The following is a 14,343-nucleotide window of genomic DNA, read 5'->3' on the forward strand; positions in this document are numbered from 1 at the left end:
CTACCATCTTCCATTAAGCCTGCCGCTGTACTACATTGGCATGAGAGCTCTGTGGATGATCCGATGCGGGGCACTTCCGCCTGTCAAACGCCGCGCAATTTGCATCATCTACGGCATGGTCCATTTCCATTCTCTTTCATCTGACTTCAGACCATTATCGACTGATAATTATTCACGGCCCCTGCCGACCTCGGTGTTTGCATTGATTTTATCGCAAGCTTACCATCTCAAGTTGTCAGATCCACCATCGTAATCCTATAGTCGTGGGTTACCGGTTCATTTGCCGTTCATCCAACTCCACTCCCCTCCTCGTTCACAACCCTTCGGCGACACTTTTACGTAGAGAGTCCTACTTTGGCGTTCAGTCTTGTGTTTTTGGCACTTAGAAAAGGAATTTGTGATCGCATTTAGTCGGCACATTTTTGCAACATTCACCACACGCTCATAGACGGCAATTATCGACCGTGATAGAGCGATCATGGCGGAGTGTAGCTCTTCCTTTCAACAAGATTCCTCGGAATTCCGCGCCCATCTTCATGACCTGAGCACTCCACGCTTCACAACTGCAGCAGAACAAAACGTGTATGAGTACGCCGACTTTTTCAGAGACAACCACGCCCCACCATGGCTCTTCGACCTTACGCAAGCTTGGGCGAAGCTTTATGAGGAACCCTTCAAGGGGGTCACTAGCGATGGAACCGTCAAAGAAGGCGTCTTCGAACCCCAGGATGAGGGTGTCGACATAGATAGCATCGTCCACGAGGCCAATCTGCTACTTTCGCAACTAAGCGCAGATGAGAAGACAAAACTTTCCTACAAAGTGAATGCGAAGGAATGGCGTGCATGGTCCAACCCAGAGATGCTCCTCCGTCCGTTTGGCCTGCGACTAGAAGAAGGTACATTTCCCACTCTCTTTCTAGCAGTATATCTTGCAGCACGCACACTGACATCTCGAAAGTAACCGAAGAAAATGCCCAGGCGATTCTTTCCGTTATCAAGGCATCTCTGTCTCCCGAGGGCTATGAAAAAGCGCTCGCCGCCATGCGCATCAATCATTTCCTCGGAGAACTCGTCAGGCTGCCCCAAATTATGAACAAATACTCGTACAATTTCCTCCTATTTGGATCACCATCGACTTCTCCAACGCAACCCTGGGGTTGGCTGCTATACGGGCACCATTTGTGCCTATCCGTCTTTTTCAAAGGTCCACAAATCATCATCTCGCCTACTTTCACGGGTGCCGAACCAAACATCATCGATGAAGGCGAATGGTCTGGAACCAAGATCCTCCACAAGGAAGGAAACCTCGGCCTCCAACTCATGCAAAGCCTCTCCCTGGATCAACAGAAGCAAGCGCAGATCTTCAAAAATCTACGTGACGATGGTATGCAACAGACCGGCGATCTGATCACCGATCGTTGGAACAAAGACGACCAGCGCCATCTCTGTGGTGCCTTCCGAGACAACCGCATAGTGCCATACGAAGGCATCAAGGTTTCCACCCTAAACGAAGAGCAACAATCTCTCATACTTTCCATCGCCGAGCAGTTTGTCCTTTATCTGCCCTCCCCTTCGAGGGCGCTGCGGCTCGAGCAGGTCCAATCTCATTTTGAGGAGACGTACTTCAGCTGGATCGGCGGATTTGGCGATGACGATGCATACTACTTCCGGATCCAGAGCCCGGTGATCATTTGTGAATTTGATCATCATTCGGGAGTGTTTCTAGCAAATACCGAACCTAAGAAGTTCCATACACATACGATTGTAAGGACGCCAAATGCGGGTGATTATGGCCAGGCATTGCGGGAAGGAGAGAGTAGACTTTGAGTTGGACCTCTTTTGACCTTTTATTTTCTGGCTTAGGTAGCATCGAACGGGAAGCAATTTCCAACATGGCCTGGAAAGGAGGAATATATCAAGATCTGCTGCGTTTCACCTCATGATCTACCTTGCTCCATGAGGCCTTCAACGCCTGGCTATTAGCACGTGACATAACAAAGAAGAAATCTCAAGCTGATCTTATAGCTCATTATTGGGAAAGGTTTGATTGGAAAATACATGCTACAAATAATTATTATCATCCTACTTATACTAGCGTAAGATAGGCATTGCACATTGTCTTGATTCAACCTTCTCCCAGGATGCTGAGTCATTGGCGTGCTCGAGATTAATACCTAGGAAGTCAAAATCTTCCCACGCCCAATCCGTCTTTGCGCGATCAGACATATTCTCAACGCATCTGCAAATTCGTGCACTGTTTCAATCCTTACAGATTGGAATAGAGGGTCCGACTTCAGGGATGGCGGAGAATGAGCAAGTCGTTCTGGAGGGCATCTTCGGTAGGCACTTTCTTGATTATTGAACTCGATAGTAAATGCGTATTTGCTATCACTCCTTTCCATAGCCCATTCACCAAACTCTGGACACGCCCATTCTAACATATATTATAAGGAGTGTTCAAACCAGCCACGACCTCAACACCCCAAGTCTTATTAGACTTACAGAAAATATTCGCCAGTTCCAGGACTTTCGCGCCGTTGTTGGAAGAAACGCGGCGGAAGCGCTTCGAGCAGGACTTGCACCAGCGAGATGATCAGAAATGCAAGAACAAAGAGGGTGAAGGCCGATTTTTCAAAATGGGACACGGCGGCACATTAGATCCACTCGCGTCGGGAGTCCTCATCGTTGGTATAGGTGCAGGAACGAAAGAGCTGCCCAATTACCTTGCTTGCAGCAAGACCTACGAAACTGTGATACTATTTGGTAAAAGTACTGACACGTACGACGTCGATGGCTCGATCACAGAAGAGGCAGGTTGGAGCCATGTCACAGCAGAACTCCTCGAAAGCCAACTTGAACAATTCCGAGGCACAATTAAACAAATGCCACCCGTCTACTCCGCACTAAAGATAAATGGCATCAAGGCCTGCGAGTATATTCGTAGTGGACTGCCACTACCACGGGAACTGGCGAGTCGAGAAGTGCACGTTGAAGAGTGTTCCCTGATTGAGTGGATGGATGCCGGGACTCACAGTTACCGCTGGCCAGGATCCACAGAAAACGCCATGGCGCCGGCGGCACGAATCCTGCTAACCGTATCTTCGGGATTCTACGTACGCAGCTTCGTACACGATTTGGGCATCGCCTGTGGATCATTGGCAACCATGGCTGCCCTTTTGCGATCGCGGCAGGCGGTATTTTCAATTCCGGGTCACGGAACCTCTGCAGAATCTATCCCTACGATCTCTTATGATGATTTGAATGCAGGCGAAAATGTTTGGGGATCGCTTGTCACAGAACAGATAACGAAATGGAAAGATCTCCAGGTTTCTACTGAAAAGCCTGAGCGAAAACAAAGATTCCGCGGCGAGTGGCTTGCAAGAACTAGACAAGAACGAATAAAGCAACAAGGAGGGAAGACCAAAGGAAAATACAACAAGAAACGGTCCGAAAAGGCGGACGAGCTGAATCAAAAGCCATTGACGTCCTAGGCAACTGCATGACAGAAGGGAGGCTTTCCCCACCACGACAGTTATGGAAATGGCTTTGCTCAAAAGAGTGAAAAACTTGGAACTGGATCTATCAGAAGACATCTCATGACGACGAAAAAGGCCGCCAATAGAGTTCGAAGTGTCTAGACATGAGAAGGACGATAACCAGTGTGGTGATACGGAAGGATGAGCGTTCATTTCCGTAATAAAACGAGAATAGCGACAACCAACGCTTATGTCGTGTGACCATTGCGCACGTTGCATTCTGGCTGAATATTGAACGACTCCGGATATTCAGCGCATCACCAACCGTGTGGCGGACGTAGGCTTGCAGCAATATTGATACGTATGCACAGGGCTTTGGCGAGCCCGTAGGCATGCAGGCTAATTTACACGAAATACCCCATCAAAACAAATGTCTTAGAAAATGACATGACCTGACGAAGGTTTGGAACAAATTAGGATTGAGCAAACAAATTCGTGCCCTACGATGGATTTCGAGTTACAGTACGGAGTATACACTGCATCCCAACTGGATCCAAATGGAGAAATCCACAAGAGTCTGGACCAACAATTTCTCTGTGCCTCTGTGGCGTCCTAGATTGAGCAAGAACGTTGAATCACCACTACCCAATATCACCAGAGCTATCCACTTGTGGACCATTATTTCGTTGGATGGCTATTTCAGGATTTCCATTCTAGCCAGGTTCGGGATTCCCCTGGCCTTTTGTCCGCATACACGAAGCTTGGTCGCCCATTACAGCAACGCTACTGAGCCACGACGCACCTATCCTGGACTATGATGAAGGCACGCATATGCTGTACGACCTTTCAAATCGATAACTTTCAAGACTTCAGATTCCCATAAGCTAATGTATGTATGCAACGGTGTGGCTATACGCGGGGTATATATTGACATTTGGTCCTGTCTCCAAATCATATGTAATCGATATCAAGATGTATTCTTTCATCGCCTCGTGGGCATCGCTATGTTCTCTTCTCATATTTGTTTCCAGCGTGAATGCAGCCGTGCCAGATAAACAAGGCATCCTAGCCCAACTGAGAAAGAATGGAGCGTGTGTAAGTGCTGTTTCGATCATCACCATGACCCTGAGAATGCAGAGCCGCGAGTTCCAGTATATACAGGCGAATCCATTTGACCCAATTGAAACGTTTCTAACGTTACCAGTGCACCGCGTTGGATTACTTCTTGCCAGACAAAGTCCACTTCAACATCCTCACGGATGCAGCCTATGCCAATTCTCAGCACTCCTTTTGGGCTGCGCAGCCGCAAAGCTTGACCCCTACATGCATAGTTATCCCCACTAGCACTCAGGATGTCTCGACGGCAATTGCCATCCTTAGCATTGCAAACCAAGCTTCAATAAGAGGGTGCCAATTTGCTATCAGAGGAGCAGGGTCAGATCTTCCTCAACCAAATGGACATGATCAATGCTCATACAATATAGGCACACTCCCAACAAAGGCGCCAACAACATTGACGGCGGCGTGACTATTGATATGCAAAGTATGGATCAGGTCGTGGTGTCTGACGATCGAAAGACCGTTAGCATTGGGCCTGGGAACCGATGGAGGAATATCTATCCCAAATTAGATGAACTGAATCTTGTTATGGTTGGCGGGCGTGCCTCGCAGGTCGGGACTGGAGGGCTCGTCACCGGCGGTAATGCTTCTCATGCATGACGTTGTTCAGTGCTGACATGCTACAGGTGGAATATCGTACTTTTCTGGTCGCTACGGCTTTGTATGCGATAACGTCAAAAGTTTCGAGGTTGTGCTCGCAAATAGTAGCATTATAACGGCGAGCAACACCAAGAACTCCGACATCTTCCGTGCTCTCAAAGGCGGCAGTAACAACTTTGGAGTCGTTACTCGGATTGACACGGCGCTTTACCCGCAGGAGAAGTTCTGGGGAGGTACCATTGCCCAACCGATCACTAACAAGGAACTGCTGTGGCCATTTCTATCAACCTTGACAGCAAGCGCGAATTTCGATCCTTATGCTGCTATCATTATCAATTTCGCATGGTTAGCCGGTGTCCCAAGCATCGTAAACAACGTTATTTATACAGACTCCGATGCGACATGGCCACCGCCCTCACTCCAGCCCCTAGATAGCATGCCGAAGATTTCGACAACCATCCGAAAAGATGCTCTCACAAGTTTCACGGACGAGCTCGCGGCCACTCTTGTCATCACAACGGGCCGTCTGAACATATTCTCAACCCTGACCTTTATAAACGACGTGGAAGCGACACCGGAATTCCTAGCCGCCGTCTTCGACATCGTCGACGCCACTGCGAAAGAACTCCTCACGGTGGTGGGTCTCATATTCACATGTTCATTTCAACCAATCCCCCGGACAATCTACGCCAAATCAGCGGGAACAGGAGGGAATGTACTCGGACTGGAACGATTTGATAAGGATTTTATCAACTTCCTCTTCTCTTTATCGTGGCAACTACCGATTGACAATGCTCGAGTCGAAGCAGCCTTGAAGACGGCTGAGGCAGCCATTGTGGATCTGGCTAAGAGGAGCGGCCTTTATAGCGAGTATGTGTATCTTAACTATGCTGCGCAGTGGCAGGAGCCTGTGAAGTCGTATGGTGCGCAGAATGTGCAATTTATGCGTGGTGTCAGCAAAAAATATGATCCGAATGGGCTGTTTCAGAAGGCGGTACCTGGAGGGTTTAAGTTGGGCATTTGATAGATGATGACGTTAGCTCGTGATATAGTATGAACTGTATCATGTTCCCTGTCCATCCGTGCTGTGGTTGACGATGTTGCTGGCAACCTACATATTCCTTGCTGAGTAGATGACAACTCATATATACATTTGTAATAAAGCCTCATTGGGTATTTCCTTTAAATTCAAGAACGACAAGATTACTTGCAGTACTTGAAGCACTATCATCACACCGTGCATCAAATATGGGTCGATTCGGTTTAGGTAAATGATGTATTAATCGAATGTACCGAGCATTCTAGTCTTCCAAGTATGTACTTATAAAGTCCCGTCGTAATAGACCCAACCCATCACTCTTCCTCCTCCAACTTAGTTGGTGATAGCATCCTTGAAAGCAATGACCCTGAAGTTCTCCAACTGCGCGAACCCAGCGACGTTGGCTGCAAGCGACTCCTTGGCCTCGGCGTACTTCTTCTGGAACTCGAGGGCAGCAGGCTCGTCCGCGAAAGTGAGGTGGGACACGAGATCGTATCCGAAGGTCTCCTCAGAGCCGGTGAAGGAGAGAGGAGTGAGGCCCTGGGGGTCGGATTTGGCGCGCCTGACGTAGTAGCGGGCGACGGTCTGGGGGTAGGCATCGCCAACGGCCTCCTTGAGGGCGGGGATGTGGGTGGACTCGTAGGCGGCCTCGAAGTCAGCAGGGCTGATCTCAGGCTTGCGAGTAACGAAGGCAGCGATGGTGAAAGGCATTTTTAATATTAGAATGGTGGTTGTTGGATTGATTGGAGTGGTTAAAATTGAAGATGATATAGATGAGTAGATATCTTGATTGTAGTGTTGATGCTTTGTTGCTTGGTGATGGTGGATCTGTTATGATGAGTTAGAGAGAGGAGATGTGAAGTATTTATGTTTTCCACCACGGAATACAAATATTCAACGCCAGTCAACGCCATTCTTGAGAATTCTGTTCGCCCTGGACGTCGAACAGTCTGAAACTTCATGGCCGGACAAGGATTCGCGAAGTATGTTTGTCCAGTACGCACTCTGGTCCCTACAGTACTGCTAAAGGTCAATACACTCTCGGAATTGTAAACACTCATTTCTGACCACAACTCCACTTCCGGTTTCGAGAAAACAATGTTGCAATTCCAGCGCGTTATGCAACTTTGCTGATCTGATTTTACTTCACCAATCACACTATCGTCGGACCAAAAAAGTAGTTTCGCTTCACTTACTTTGGGCTACTACCAACGAGTGCGAAGGCGAGTATTCGGCACTTGGTGACTGTACTAGGCCTGCAATGACATTGGAATACATGGCCGGTCTTGCAAATTGCCATGAAACCCTGTTTGTGTCCGTATGCTCGGTCTAGTACAAGTTGCCTTCGCCCACAGCCGAATCACTGATGTACCCAAGCTGGGCGAACGGCATGGTGTGTGAGCGGTTCCAGCCGGGGAACGATTAGTTCGTGAACACCTGTAGTAGACCAAACTAGGATAGAAACGTTTTAAGGAAATCATAGTGTTGTCCCGACTTGGTAGTCAGAAACCCGAGACCTGGGTTTACAGTGATGCCCGGGGCGACTGTTGGTTGTTGCCGATAGCCGAGTTATGCAGGGAGCGTGCAAACATGTGTTCTCAATTGACCCAGCTTATGAGAATCATCACTACACTACAGAACATCAAACGCAAACAGTTAAATAATATGCAAGATGATTAGAGTGATATCAATACTTTCCACCGCCACATACCAATTCGCTGGTTGAGTTGATAATATCTTTCCTGGCTTGTATAATGCTTAGGCTAGAATAACCCCCATCGCTTTATGACATGTTCTCCGTCTCTTTATGCTGGGCCAAAGACACTTCAAAAAGATGCAGCTTCAATAATTATCGCTCTTAGTATTGTAGCCACTTGATCCAATCATCACTGTTTATCAGTCCACACCGTTCTCTTAGCTTCTGGGCTTTCATAGCATCTGTACTTTTCGGCCCATCGATGGAGGTGAGGCCTTCATTCTCTCCACCAACAACGAAAATGTTCACATTTCCCTCTGTGTCGAAAGCCTGCTGCCAGCCTTGTAATGCTCCAAATCCTTCGGAAGGGTCTCCATTTGCGAAGCCACTCCACGAACGACTCGCACGTTGGAGGAGCAACTCATCGGACTCGGTGGTGACGGCGCCCTCGTAGTGAGAAAGATTGCCATAGATGTACGCAAACTCTGAAGTGTGAATGACGCCTATCTTCGAGATGTTGTATGTGGCCTCGACGACGGACTCCAGCACAGTTTGGTTGAAATCATACATATACGCCTCGCCTCCGAACTTTACAAAGTGCTCGGCAAGGAACAGTGGCTCGCAAACCATGAGAATGTCTCGAAAGATGCGTGCCGAACGATAGAACTCTGCCGTAAGATTTGTACCTGTGGGAGGTTCGAACTCTGAGACAGGATACAGGTCATAAAGGGTACTCAGATCTTCCTCTGGAACATTCGATATGTAAGTGCTAATGAAGTTCTCTGTATCATTTGCCGTGGCAATGGCATAGTCGGTGTAGAAGTTAACATCGCCATCTGCCCAACCGAACATGTACGTTACATTTTCGCCGGAATATGTTTGTCCAAATCGGCCTTCTTTGATCAATTTACTGGGTGTGTCTGGAATGAAATCGCCGTCGACCGTGGGAAGCCATACGTCACCGATGTTGTGTGCGATGTCGCCAACGTATGTATCAAAGGAGGCATTGAAGAGCGTCTGGGTGTCTAGACCACGGAGACAAGATATGGTTAATGCAGAATTGACAGTCGACTTGTTCCCGCAGCCTATGTATTCCACCAGATTGGCCATCGCATCACTGGTGAAATTTCCGGTAATTCCTGGTTCGAGGGCTTGGGACTGGCAGATACCACGTCGAAAAGGTAGAGGCTTTGTACCACCATACGCAAGAAGCTGCATTCCAACGGCGAGTCCTGTGCACTTTCGATCAGACTGCTGTTTATTACCTCAAGGCAATGAATGGCGATTGATCTTTCAACCAATAGGTTTCAAATAAATAGATCATACTCACCGCCAGATGACTGTCCGAAAATTGTAATATTCTCTGGGTCTCCTCCAAAATGAGCTATATTCTCTCTGACCCATTCAATGGCAAGTCTTTGGTCGCGAAGACCAGCATTCGTGCTACCCTCATCTTGTAGAGCATCTGATTTCGCGAAACCGAAGACTGAAATATGTCAGTACACGAGATACAAGTTACTTCTAGACTTAAGCACACTCACATCCAAGTCGGTAGTTGATGGCTACATGTATCACGGGGTTCTTAGCCTGCACTGACTGCAAAATGAGGCCATCTGGCTGGTGCGTAGGCTCCGTGTTACTTCCCACCCAAAAGCTGCCACCGTGAATCCAGACCATTACAGGCAATGGTTTGCAACCATTTCGGTCACTCGGTTTGGGCCTAGCAATATTGAGGCTCAAGCAGTTCTCCGATATTTCGGTGATGTTGTTCAAGGTCACGGGCGGGAACCATTGTCCTAAGCTTTGGGGACACGCTGGTCCTGCAGCAGTGGCGTTGAATATTGAACCTGGCTCGGGCACAAACGGGCGTGGAGGCTTGAAGCGATTCTCCCCACCGGTATCTTGTCCATAGGGTATATTCAGAAAGACTTCAACACCATTTCTCTCGATACCTAGATACTTGATGTCCCCGGAATGATCGACAGCAGCGATGTTGTTGCTATTTTGATCTGCAAATGAGCCGAGCAAAAAAGCAGCAACGAGGGCGATTTGCTGCTTCATGACCGCAGAAGTACGGAGGTTGTATTCAAAGGCGCAAATAGAGGTTGAGTGAAATCAAAGCCGATGACGGAGACGTCAAGGTGGTAGATAGTGACGCAAGTGAAGTCAACATGGCTAGCCCAATTAAGAATAGCAGGTGATTGATATAAAATGATCACGAAAGATTATCCTATCTGGGAGACGAATGAGGCAGGTGAATACTCGGTACTCGACACGACCAATAAACGGGCAATTATTATGATAGTAGTTGACAGGGAGCCGTCGCCCTGTCAGCAACATTGCATACAATAATGCTGGAAAGAAGTCTAAGTGCCGTTCAAAGGTTCGCTGCAATGCTGCCTCATCTTCACCGCATGTAACAAATAAACATCGCGGGCGCACATACAAGACCTCATCCAATAATAAGATCAGAAACTTGAACAGAGAAGGAGGGCGGTTGTTTGATTCATGATTCTGTTTGACTAGCAGCATGGTTTTGCTTATTGATCCAAATAGTTAATATCAACTCGTTTCTTTGTCGCCTTTTCCTTCTGCCATGTCCATGATGAAATCCCATTCCGTCTTGCTTACCCGTGACACACTGAGTCTTGAGTTCGTCACCAATTGCATCTTTTCGAGAGCACCTCCGGATGTGGCGTGGCTTTTAATCTTATGCAAGTCCACCACATCGTCGAATTTCTTGACAAATTCCACCCCAACACAGTACCATTTTGGGTTATCTCGGTTGCTTTTCGCATCATAATATGGGTCTTTTGGGTCGAATGCGGACTCATCGACTTTTGCTTCCTCGACAACTCTGAGAATACCCACCACACCAGATGGTTTGGCGTTGCTGTGGTAGAAGAAGCCGAGATCATTTTTTCTCATTGCTTGCATGTTGTTTCTCGCTTGTGGATTTCTGACTCCACTCCATGGCTCGGGCTCCGTACAATTCTTCAAATCATCGATTGAAAAGGCTACGTTAACGCCGTTCTCGTAGCGAGGCAGCGGCTCGGCCTTCAACAACCAAAACACCTCTTGGTTTCCGTTCTCATCGCGGTTGGATTGCAAGTTCGCAGTGCCCGACGCAGCTGTAGCGGCCTTTGACCCTTTGGCTCGCTTGGACGCTGATGGCCCAGTAGCTGTTGGATCTTTACTTGATTGTACTGAAGTTGACGAACTATCACTGAGATCAGCAAACAAATGGTGACTGATGATAGAGACGGTTGCACTCACTCATTTGTCACGTTTCCACTTGGAGGCGTCTCTTCCTCGTCGCGTACGCGTTTTGTACGCGTCGCCTTCGCGGTTGTGGTCGTCGACTTCTCCTTAGCTAGAACCTCCCTTTTCTGAGCCGAAACGTTGGTTCCATTGGTCGCATTACGGGCAGATCTGCGTGTCACTGGCATTGTTGCTTATGTTGAACGACTAAGGTCGACTGTAAGGAGTGATAGCTTAAGCCCTGACTATAGTGGCCGATGGGTCGTGTGGCGCCGCCAAGTCTGGGGTACTTATCGCTACTACTTATCAGTAGCGCAAGTTGAGACTGAAGAAGAGTTTCGAATCTTCATTAATATTGTAATGAGGGAGATATTGGGATCGTGAATAACTAGCTGGAATCAAGCAAGGGATTTGCCAATATCAATTGACTCGGTGATCAACTATCTGTGGGCCATCTCCCTTGATTGTGACCCTGGCCTATGGCCTCTCCCACGCCCCCCCCCCCCACCAGAGCCCAAATACCCCGAAAGCTCCTAAAAATAACTACGTAGACAAGCACATACGCAGCACGCCTACAAAACTTGTCATTGCGAACACAGTTTAGGTGGATAGATATATGGACGTATTGCCGTATACATTATTGGAACATTTGTTTGCGTCGACCAATGAAACGAAGTAAAGCGTTCCACCGCGTATAATAAATTGTATTGTGCGACCAATTATCTTCATCTCCCTAAGGGTAAAGATGATACTTGGGACATTGATGGCTGTTTGAGATGGTCATAGCTTCGGGAAAATTGCGTGGACATTTATACTATCAGAAATTTTGACGTTTCTTTCCGACATTAAACATAAACAGAGGATTCGTACGTATAGCAGAAATTGCTAGGACGTGCTGAAAGATGTTGGGCTTACGTTGGCGTTCTTGTGTCCGTTTTAAAGTGGGCTGTCAGACACTCAACGACCCTAACTGTCTGTCCGCCTCTCCCTTGCACTTATTAGTTAACGACCAACACCAACACCAATAACCCACTCCAACTCCACGACGGCCACAAAGACAACGAAGACGACGAACACCGGATTTGACCCTTCAAAGTACCCGAACATCAAATCTTCAACGATGAAGCTCCCCCCGATCGTCACAACGTGCCTAATGGCACTGGGCATCGATTGCTGTTCCAACATTATCGCGCAACGTCTGAAAGCCTGGCGCACCGGCGTGCCTTTCGTCTTCGATCGTGTCCTCTTCTTCCAATTCGCCTTCATGGTCTTCCTGACCGCGCCGGTCAACTACCACTGGCAGAATAGCCTCGAGCGATGGTTTCCTGGATGGAAGATAGTCAAGGTGCAGAAGAAGGACGTCTCAAGCCTCGACGATGAGGAGAAGGAGATCTTCCTGCGGGAAGATGGAGGCCCAAAAGTTCAGGAAGAGGAAGCTAGGGTCAGGAATTGGTGGAACATTTTCCGAAAATGGTTCACGGATTGTATAACAATGGGAGCGCTACTGAATACAACCATGTTCCTTATCTTGATGGGGATCATGAAGGGCAAGACATGGTCGCGCATTGGGACCGATCTACGAACAGTAAGGCATAGCCGCAATGCTAATCATGTGGAGGAACAATTCGCTAATATATCATTGCATAGGAAATGTTTCCCATCATCTTTGATTCGTACAAAGTCTGGCCGGTTGCCAACTTCTTTAGCACCACATACTGCCCCGTTGAGCGCCGCATGATCTTCCTCAGCTGTTGCGGCCTCATGTGGAACATCTATTTAAGTCTAGTCGCTGCGCGTTTATAGAAAGAACCCTGAATTCATCGCATTTTCCTACGATTGCTTGTCGTAGGCCCCTCTTATCGCGTTCCAATACTTTTGCTCGTCCTCTCTGACGTGCCCAGCATGCGCGCTCGACTCAAATCGCACCTTCGTAACAACCCATCCTTTGGCAGCGCTATCGCTGGCGTGCTCCTCGACCTCATCGTGGGCAACCATCAGGTCGGCTTTGCTATAAATGTATACCCTCGGTGTGCGAAGATCGAAGTAGCGAGGATCATTCATTTCCCTGCACATGACGATCATCTTGTTCTCTCTCATCGTCACAACATTGAACACAAAGATCATAGCCAGCATCAGATGGGTTATCGCACCACCGAACAATTGCCAGAAAAACCCCTTAGGCATCGAGGCAACAATGGCAGCATGGCTTCGGATCCATCCTCCTTTACCCGGCGATGAGTCCAGCACAAGTGCCCGCATAGGCAACACAGTGGACTCCCTCTTCACCCACGCCTTCGAGAATTCAACAAGTTGATTGCCTCCGCCATTACTAAAACTATGCGTGAGGACGTGGCCGCCATTGGTGATATGCTCTTTCACAGTATCCATTGCTGGAGTGAGACGATCACGATACGTCGCTTCGGACTTGAACATATCCGGTGTGTAACATCGAATGAGCAATATCCGCGAGGAGGGGAACAGTTTCTGATAAGAAAAAGTATATTTGGCAATGTGTTTGGCAGCGCCAGCATTCCAAGAAAAGAGTAGAATCAGCGGTCCTCGGGCTGGATCATATGTCGATGGTGTCCAGATATAGGTGTTGTATCCAATTTTCTGAAAATCCGACAGCGGTTTGGCGACCGTAGTCGCCAGTTCGGCTCCAGGTCGTGCCATGGTAGCCTTTGGAATGGTCTTTGAAATGACACGTTTTCGGGAGATCTGCAGCCGAAGGGGGAAAGAATCTTGAGTTCGAAGAACGCGTAGATCACAAAAGGCAGCAAACTCGGGTTACTCCAGGGCCACGCCGGAGCTGTCCAGCGATGTTATAAGTATCGAAGTACGAGTGTTTAACACGTCTGATAATGCTTGTAAGCTCCCAAGAAGGCGTAAACGCCTTTGCTCGCAAGCCTACCCGTAAATGCATGCTTTCGCTTGGCAATCGTGGACCTCGGCCGAGATACGATTGGCCAGCGTTGCTCATCCGAACTCGACCAGTGCAGATATGTGTTGTACTCCAAAACCACACAGCTTATTTTCCTCATAGCGGACCAAAAACGCACTATCTCCGAAAGACTTCAGTAATTGCCATCTGACCGAGATTCGTACCATTTGCTTCGTGCCGTTTTCAGCTCGTGATCGAACGCTATGCGTAT

At 48.1% G+C, this 14,343-nt stretch overlaps 9 protein-coding genes across 9 annotated transcripts; 5 read left to right on the forward strand and 4 right to left on the reverse strand.

Annotated features, from left to right (window-relative positions):
* The first annotated feature begins 6 nt into the window (after positions 1-6).
* Positions 7-366, forward strand: BU24DRAFT_174336 (uncharacterized protein). Its single transcript, XM_033521547.1, has one exon. The coding sequence runs from the start codon at positions 41-43 to the stop codon at positions 251-253; it is 213 nt and encodes a 70-aa protein (XP_033383577.1). The 5' UTR covers positions 7-40; the 3' UTR covers positions 254-366.
* Positions 124-2,224, forward strand: BU24DRAFT_449994 (uncharacterized protein). The gene is made up of 2 exons (XM_033530990.1): positions 124-896; positions 959-2,224. The coding sequence occupies exons 1-2, from the start codon at positions 479-481 to the stop codon at positions 1,825-1,827; spliced, it is 1,287 nt and encodes a 428-aa protein (XP_033383578.1). The 5' UTR covers positions 124-478; the 3' UTR covers positions 1,828-2,224.
* Positions 2,064-3,543, forward strand: BU24DRAFT_174374 (pseudouridine synthase). Its single transcript, XM_033521548.1, has 2 exons — positions 2,064-2,339; positions 2,452-3,543. The coding sequence occupies exons 1-2, from the start codon at positions 2,300-2,302 to the stop codon at positions 3,489-3,491; spliced, it is 1,080 nt and encodes a 359-aa protein (XP_033383579.1). The 5' UTR covers positions 2,064-2,299; the 3' UTR covers positions 3,492-3,543.
* Positions 3,544-4,448: 905 nt separating this feature from the next.
* Positions 4,449-6,219, forward strand: BU24DRAFT_408471 (FAD-binding domain-containing protein; the record flags this gene model as incomplete). The annotated part of the gene is made up of 4 exons (XM_033525863.1): positions 4,449-4,571; positions 4,681-4,910; positions 4,961-5,175; positions 5,222-6,219. The coding sequence occupies 4 exons, from the start codon at positions 4,449-4,451 to the stop codon at positions 6,217-6,219; spliced, it is 1,566 nt and encodes a 521-aa protein (XP_033383580.1).
* A 286-nt stretch (positions 6,220-6,505) lies between these two features.
* On the reverse strand, positions 6,506-7,056 carry BU24DRAFT_421550 (uncharacterized protein). Its single transcript, XM_033527754.1, has one exon. The coding sequence runs from the start codon at positions 6,943-6,945 to the stop codon at positions 6,568-6,570; it is 378 nt and encodes a 125-aa protein (XP_033383581.1). The 5' UTR covers positions 6,946-7,056; the 3' UTR covers positions 6,506-6,567.
* An 815-nt stretch (positions 7,057-7,871) lies between these two features.
* BU24DRAFT_449998 (putative lipase) lies at positions 7,872-10,034 on the reverse strand. Its single transcript, XM_033530991.1, has 3 exons — positions 9,472-10,034; positions 9,261-9,416; positions 7,872-9,162 (listed from the first exon to the last, which is right to left on the reverse strand). Exons 1-3 carry the CDS (start codon positions 9,989-9,991, stop codon positions 8,093-8,095), a joined length of 1,746 nt encoding a protein of 581 aa, XP_033383582.1. The 5' UTR covers positions 9,992-10,034; the 3' UTR covers positions 7,872-8,092.
* A 398-nt stretch (positions 10,035-10,432) lies between these two features.
* BU24DRAFT_449999 (DUF55-domain-containing protein) lies at positions 10,433-11,607 on the reverse strand. Its single transcript, XM_033530992.1, has 2 exons — positions 11,207-11,607; positions 10,433-11,150 (listed from the first exon to the last, which is right to left on the reverse strand). The coding sequence occupies exons 1-2, from the start codon at positions 11,377-11,379 to the stop codon at positions 10,493-10,495; spliced, it is 831 nt and encodes a 276-aa protein (XP_033383583.1). The 5' UTR covers positions 11,380-11,607; the 3' UTR covers positions 10,433-10,492.
* A 704-nt stretch (positions 11,608-12,311) lies between these two features.
* Positions 12,312-12,994, forward strand: BU24DRAFT_461501 (uncharacterized protein; the record flags this gene model as incomplete). Its single annotated transcript, XM_033531892.1, has 2 exons — positions 12,312-12,776; positions 12,839-12,994. 2 exons carry the CDS (start codon positions 12,312-12,314, stop codon positions 12,992-12,994), a joined length of 621 nt encoding a protein of 206 aa, XP_033383584.1.
* Positions 12,843-14,052, reverse strand: BU24DRAFT_421555 (indole-diterpene biosynthesis protein-like protein PaxU). The gene has a single exon (XM_033527755.1). The coding sequence runs from the start codon at positions 13,862-13,864 to the stop codon at positions 13,022-13,024; it is 843 nt and encodes a 280-aa protein (XP_033383585.1). The 5' UTR covers positions 13,865-14,052; the 3' UTR covers positions 12,843-13,021.
* Between the last annotated feature and the right edge of the window lie 291 nt (positions 14,053-14,343).

This window comes from Aaosphaeria arxii (genome assembly GCF_010015735.1).
Source record: "Aaosphaeria arxii CBS 175.79 unplaced genomic scaffold BU24scaffold_4, whole genome shotgun sequence".
Classification (NCBI taxonomy): Eukaryota; Fungi; Ascomycota; class Dothideomycetes; order Pleosporales; genus Aaosphaeria; species Aaosphaeria arxii.

Coding starts and splice junctions, on each gene's coding strand:
- BU24DRAFT_421550 (XM_033527754.1), bottom strand. CDS start 6,945: ATGCCTTTCACCATCGCTGCCTTCGTTACTCGCAAGCCTGAGATCAGC.
- BU24DRAFT_449998 (XM_033530991.1), bottom strand. CDS start 9,991: ATGAAGCAGCAAATCGCCCTCGTTGCTGCTTTTTTGCTCGGCTCATTT. Junction 9,417..9,471: donor CATCAACTACCGACTTGGAT/GTGAGTGTGCTT, acceptor GACATATTTCAG/TCTTCGGTTTCGCGAAATCA. Junction 9,163..9,260: donor TTTCGGACAGTCATCTGGCG/GTGAGTATGATC, acceptor GAAAGTGCACAG/GACTCGCCGTTGGAATGCAG.
- BU24DRAFT_174336 (XM_033521547.1), top strand. CDS start 41: ATGAGAGCTCTGTGGATGATCCGATGCGGGGCACTTCCGCCTGTCAAA.
- BU24DRAFT_449994 (XM_033530990.1), top strand. CDS start 479: ATGGCGGAGTGTAGCTCTTCCTTTCAACAAGATTCCTCGGAATTCCGC. Junction 897..958: donor TGGCCTGCGACTAGAAGAAG/GTACATTTCCCA, acceptor ACATCTCGAAAG/TAACCGAAGAAAATGCCCAG.
- BU24DRAFT_449999 (XM_033530992.1), bottom strand. CDS start 11,379: ATGCCAGTGACACGCAGATCTGCCCGTAATGCGACCAATGGAACCAAC. Junction 11,151..11,206: donor AGTGGAAACGTGACAAATGA/GTGAGTGCAACC, acceptor TCTCAGTGATAG/TTCGTCAACTTCAGTACAAT.
- BU24DRAFT_174374 (XM_033521548.1), top strand. CDS start 2,300: ATGGCGGAGAATGAGCAAGTCGTTCTGGAGGGCATCTTCG. Junction 2,340..2,451: donor CGTTCTGGAGGGCATCTTCG/GTAGGCACTTTC, acceptor ATATATTATAAG/GAGTGTTCAAACCAGCCACG.
- BU24DRAFT_421555 (XM_033527755.1), bottom strand. CDS start 13,864: ATGGCACGACCTGGAGCCGAACTGGCGACTACGGTCGCCAAACCGCTG.